Source organism: Colobus angolensis, unplaced genomic scaffold, assembly GCF_000951035.1.
Source record: "Colobus angolensis palliatus isolate OR3802 unplaced genomic scaffold, Cang.pa_1.0 Scaffold5, whole genome shotgun sequence".
NCBI classification, from domain to species: Eukaryota; Metazoa; Chordata; class Mammalia; order Primates; family Cercopithecidae; genus Colobus; species Colobus angolensis.
In genome coordinates this window covers 18,683,722-18,690,025 of record NW_012118487.1, presented here as the reverse complement: position 1 = coordinate 18,690,025, position 6,304 = coordinate 18,683,722, and the positions used below count along the sequence as shown (strand labels likewise).

The 6,304-nt window shown below is 40.2% G+C and overlaps 1 protein-coding gene across 1 annotated transcript in view; it reads right to left on the bottom strand.

Annotated features, from left to right (window-relative positions):
* Window positions 1–5,175: 5,175 nt before the first annotated feature.
* The window catches only part of SH3RF1 (SH3 domain containing ring finger 1), a 178,429-nt gene continuing 177,300 nt past the window's right edge, over window positions 5,176–6,304 (bottom strand). Inside the window, exon 12 of the mRNA XM_011959638.1 lies at window positions 5,176–5,641. Within this exon, the coding sequence (XP_011815028.1) occupies window positions 5,473–5,641 (169 nt within the window). The 3' untranslated portion in view covers window positions 5,176–5,472. The remainder of the gene's footprint in view (window positions 5,642–6,304) is intronic.

Here is a 6,304-nt window from a genome sequence, read left to right as displayed (position 1 = left end):
CTTGCCATTGTTCCATCTGCTAAGAGCACCCTTTCTGCAGAAAGTAAAATTGCCTTGCTGAGAGAACTTTTTGTGTGAATACTGATTTTTCCTTGTGGTACCCGGGAACAAGCATTCTGTTTCCAACAGTCACCTATGTTCTGACAATAACCTAATTTTTTTTTTTTTTTTTTGAGACAGAGTCTTGCTCTTCTTGCCTAGGCTGGAGTGTAGTGGTGCGATCTTGGCTCACTGCAACCTCTGCCTCCCAGATTCAAGTAATTCTCCTACCTCAGCCTCCTGAGTAGCTGGAATTACAGGCGTGTCCCACCACGCTCGGCTAATTTTTGTATTTTTAGTAGAGACAGGGTTTCACCATGTTGGCCAGGCTGGTCTTGAACTCCTGACCTCAGGCGATCCACCCACCTCGGCCTCCCAAAATGTTGGGATTACAGGTGTGAGCCACTGCACCCGGCCTCCTCCCCCTTTTACAAAGCCTTACCAGAAGTTCCCTGTGACACTTTTGCTCGTGTCTCAGCAAGAACTTAGTAACATGGCTGCATCTAAGGAAGACTGGAAAATAAGTTTTTTTGTTTTGTTTTTCTGAGACTGAGTCTGCCTCTGTGGCCCAGGCTGGAGTGCAGTGGGGTGATCTCTGCTCACTGTAACCTCCGCCTCCAGGTTCAAATGATTCTCGTGCCTCAGCCTCCCAAGTAGCTGGGACTGCAGGCATGCACCACCACATGTGGCTAATTTTTGTATTTTAGTAGAGATGGGGTTTCATGATGTTGGTTGGCCAGGCTGGTCTCAAAACTCCTGACCTCAGGTGATCTGCCTGCCTTGGTCTCCCAAAGTGCTGGGATTACAGGCATGAGCCACCACACCCTGACGAACATGAACTTTTTAACTAAACACAAAGCCCAGATATCAGTTAATAAGAAAAAAGAAAATGAAAATATTCAGAGACAATTGGCAATTTCTGTCACAAATGCTTGGTAAATGTTACTTTGGGGTTTTTGTTCTTATTTGTAGAAGTTTTATTATATGTAAAGGAAATTATCTCTTTGCCTGCTACAGGACTTAACAAATAATTTATTTCATTGTTTATTCTTTTGACTTTGATTATGGTATTTTGTCATGTAACTATTTTGATTTTTTGTACAATTTATCAAGTTTTTTTTTTTTTTAATAGTCTCTAAATTTTGAATCACATTTAGGAATGCCTTCTCATGCCAAAGTCTATCATGGTTTCTTCTAGTACTTTCACAAGGATTCAGAGCTTGAAAGATTCAACCCCAAGGTCAAAGACCTCTTGGAACCAAACTTCTTATCTAAGGTGTAGGCAATACAAGTGGCAGCTGGCTCACCGGTTACTGGCTGGGATAATTCCATTATCTTTGTAGACTTATTAGAGTAGTCTGACTCTATAATAGTATTGAATGGAGACTCAAAGATTAATGCCATTTGCAGGTGCCTGCAGCATGCTTACAGAGCCTGCATCATCACAGTACAGTAAGAATTTGCAATGAGTGAGATGCAGGTGGTGTTTCTGAAATGGAAAACTAGCCAAATGAGAAATTTATTAGTAGGAAACACAAAAGGAATCCAAGGGCTGTTCATCTGTAAATCTGAGAGAAGGTATTTTAAAACTGTCACTGTTCACACTGGCAGGTGACTACTCACTCTAATAGTTCCTTCCTGCCTCTGGTGACACTAATGGGCAGGGCAAAGTCCCCCAGTATACCCCATTATAGCCTGCAGCCACAGGGAGTTAGCGAGGGCTACACCCGTTTGCTTGGACATGATTAATCTCTTATAAATATTTTACTGATTTTGGTAGGCTGCTAATTATTTTTCCTGGAAAAGAAGTAATTTAAATAGGATGCTACATTGATAATGACATAGTTTAATTGATTCAAACACATTTTTAAAAATTCGATGAATACACATAGAGAGTTGTTAGTCAAACATCTATTAAACTTAGTCAAATATCTATTAAACACATTTTCCAAACCTGAATTCTAATGTTGTTTACCGCTCTGGATTGAAATATTCAGAGAATTGAATGTTCTTCTGGAGGTATGCAAATATAGGAACAGAAAGTTTTTTTTTTTTTTTTTTTTTTGAGACGGAGTCTCGCTCTGTCACCCAGGCTGGAGTGCTGTGGCCGGATCTCAGCTCACTGCAAGCTCCACCTCCCGGGTTTACGCATTCTCCTGCCTCAGCCGCCGGAGTAGCTGGGACTACAGGCGTCCGCCACCTCGCCCGGCTAGTTTTTTGTATTTTTTAGTAGAGACGGGGTTTCACCGTGTTAGCCAGGATGGTCTCGATCTCCTGACCTCGTGATCCGCCCGTCTCGGCCTCCCAAAGTGCTGGGATTACAGGCTTGAGCCACCGCGCCCAGCAGGAACAGAAAGTTAAATGCATAGCAGTTGGAAACATCACCTTAATTTGTTCCTTCTAAAACCAATTAGAGCCTGAAAAGCATTATATCATATACTCCAAGAGAGTGAGATGAAATATTTGAAACCAGAGATAAAATTAATGCCACATATTAAAATAGCACTTTTCAAAAACAGTAAGATTATCTCTTTTGCTCCTCATCCGCACCCAGTGGGGTAGATGGGACACTAAAAGGAGGAAACTAAGTAATAATCGACTTGCCCAGGTGGCTACAAAGGTAGGTTTTGGCAAAGCTACAATACAACCTAGAATTCCTGATTTTCAATTCTGATAAGTCATTTGACAGTAGCCAAAAGCTGGGAGGAAAAGTTTTTACCATGACTTACATGGCCCTTTTCACAGGAGATTAAAACCATGATGGGGGATGTTGTCCCCAAGCCATGCTGAGACTTACGGGTTATCATACCATTGGTTACAGGTCTGCTATTCCTTCTACGGCTAAGACAACTTCTAGCACTCACCAGATTATTTTAGTAACTGGAAGAGGAAGAGGGGAACGCAAGTGCCATACATGACCCTGTGCGACTCCACAAACTCTATTTAAGCTTCTGGGAAAAATAAACAAGGTTTGTTAGTTGCAGAGGTAAAATGTGTCACAATCACCAAACTGATTCCTGTAGACATCTTCCGTTTGAGGTGTATGCAAAAAATTCTTGTAAGGTACAAATTAGGTCAAATGTGTCCTGGGTTTTTTGTTTTTTAAAAAAGCAAAATTTTAAGGATTGACACAGGGACATACAAAGGTTGAACATCAAATTTTAATCTTGAAACCTTTTATCCAGTCCTTAAATTATTAACATGAAAAGGAATGATAAATTGCAATTTTATCATTACCATATCACTGTGTAACAAGCCCTTGTTACAAAATCTCCCTCTACTGTCTCCAAAAAACCAATAGAAAACCCATACATTATATTACCTAATGATCTATTAACAGACGAAATTTTAACCCACCTTATACCAGGAAACTATGAACAGAGGTACTTCAATCACATAGCTTAAAATATGGAGAAAAGACAGGTAAAAAAATTATCTTAACCTGTAGTAGTCTTTTTTCTTTTTAAAATTTTTATAAAATACACTAATTTCCCAAAATAAAGAATATTATGACACATTGGTGTCAACTTACACAGATGAAAGCTGATGCCAGCTTTTTTTCCTAACTAAAGTTCATTTCACCAAACCTTTATATATTACATGAATATCCAAGTAAAGTATCTTTTTAAAAATTCAACACACAGGAACATAATATACAGTGTTTTATTTTTTTTAAAAAAGGTTAATTTAGGAATGATTTCATCTTCAACCACATAATGTATCTTTTTAAGACCATGAAACCTCTTGTCATTGCAAGACTTTTCAGTTCATGTTTCTATTTCCCAGTTTTAATTCTTAAAAGAAAAAAAAAAAAGATGAAAGGGTTTATTATCTATTTCCCATGAGAAAACTGTGGTAAGGATCTTATTCATTACCAGGCTGTCTCCCCTCCTTTTGTTTTCCGGACTACCCAGATCCATGACTGTGTGGCACCATAATGAAATCGGTGGGAGAGGCCAATGACATCAAAGAATGGATATAAAAAGACAGGCTCGTCTGGATCCCGCCACAATTGTAAGGTGTGGGCAAATTCACTCCCACCAAGCCTTCCAGAGCTCCACAGTCACAGGAGTAGTCTCCTGGTTAACTCATCCTTGAGGTCTGTCTGCTGGGAGGACATAAAAGACCATTTCCACTAATGACTCATGTAGTGGCTAATGCATGCCTTAGCCAGAGAGGGGACGAGTGCACTGAAGAGACCTTGGTCCGTAGTGGCTTTGGGGTAGAGAAGAGAACACTGTTTATTTTTACAACTCCTGAACTGGTCAATTCTGAGTACAAACTCACCTTAACAGGAAATCGCAATGAAATATACACACCATGCACAGTCTATATTACTGTGGGAATCCAGTAACACATGCAAGACATGAGGAAAGAATTACAATGGATGAATATGAACTTTTCACAGTGTTTCTTATAGCCTTTGACTTAACACGAGTGCATCACTTACCACCACTATCTCACAAATGTTTTACTTGTGTCCTGGGCATGCAGGTCCGTTGGGATAAAATGGGAAATGACGCTTCATAGCCATTCTCAGACAGTGACAGTGACATAGCCATTCTCAGACAGTGAGTACAACTTCAATTTCCCCTACTTTCCAACCAAACAATTGGGCTGCTTCTGCTATAAAACTAAATATATTTCTGAATACATTTTGTTCAAGTGTTGTGCTGTATTCTTCCTCATTGTTTCAGTCATTTCATTCTAGGAAAATTAAAAACCCACACAATTAAATTGAGGACTAGGTCTTCAGGGTGATTCCTACCAAACTAGAAAGAGAGGGAATCACTAACTTCTCTGCTCTCAAGTTTCTGTCTCTCTACCCCAGGCCCTAATCGACACGGATTCATTTGTATATTTGGTTTCCCAAAGAAGAAAACCAAATTAGAGAACTGGGATTTCTATTTTAAAGAAGCAAAACATAACCCCAAAATATAATGGTAGCAGGGAGGAGGAGAGGGGAAAATGCATTCATTCTATGTCAAAACAAATCTCTTGCTCTCAACAGGAGATAATCCAGCTTCTCCTTAGCTATCATTTCATAAATTAATAATTTCTTAAAATCATAATCCAAAGAACGTATCTATTATACGAAAAGTTCAAGTTTAAAAAAGCAAATAAATTAGTTAAGCCTTGTAAACAATTGTCCATTTTAGCTATATATCTTAAAAAAAAAAAAGGTTTCTCTGTGTAGTAAATCAGACAGTACAAGGCACACCTTACACATCCGATTCCAGACTAATAAAACCCACACAAACATCTTCTTCACTCTGCTCGCTGGGGTAACTGTGCTGGGGCAGCGGAGTGACATACCAATCCTTTGCCCATCTCCTGACCATCTGGAAGTCCACAAATGTGCTCTTTCTGTTAAACTGCTTTGTGCTATTTTGTTGTGTGAAGTGATTTGAAGCCTCCTCAGTGTCAGTTTCCTCATATGTTTTCCACAAAGCTTCCTGGGAAAAGGCCAGTTTTCCCATTACGTTGTAATGTGCCTTTGAACCAGCCATCCTCTCGTTTTTTATGAACAAACACGATATCTCCTTCTTTGAGTTCAAGTTCTGCCTCACTCTGAGGAGGATAGGAAACCACCACCCTGTGCCTAGGAAAGAAAGAGATTTTGGTTAAGGCGAATCAAAGCAGTGATTTTAAAAAATGGTGTACTGTTAGTCTGCATGAACCTCAACATAAATAGGAAATAACATTAATTTGTTAATGATTGTAAAACAACTCAAAATGCTGCTATTTTCTGCTTAGTATAGACTTGGTACTAACGAAGATCAGATTTGGATATGTGTGTCAACCCACTACTGATGGCCCAGACTGGTTCATCTGAGTGACCTTAACAAGGACAGCCATCCTTGTTCCCTCCCAGTGTTTGTATCTTGGCCATAAAGGAGAATTTTGTTTCATTTCCTGGGAGGGGTATCATTTCTGTCCCTCCCTCTTCTCCAAGGAAACAGGAGTGAATTTATTTGATTGGTGAGACTGGGAGAAGTAGCTGAGCGGGGGGGTTCAGTCCTCTCTGAACCGCCTGCCCACAGGCTGAGGAGGCTCTGATCCATCTCTATGTCGTAAGCACACAGAGGTCAGGAAGGTGAGTATGGAAGTCTGTCTCTGTGTCCCTGTGTCCCTTACACTGGGGTTTGACATGGGCGAGGCAGCAATTCTGAGGAAGCTAATCTGCCCCACACACCCAGATTATCCCTTGGGAAAGTAGTCCCAAGGTCCAGATGTGGAGGGGAGGGCTGTGGCCACAAATTCA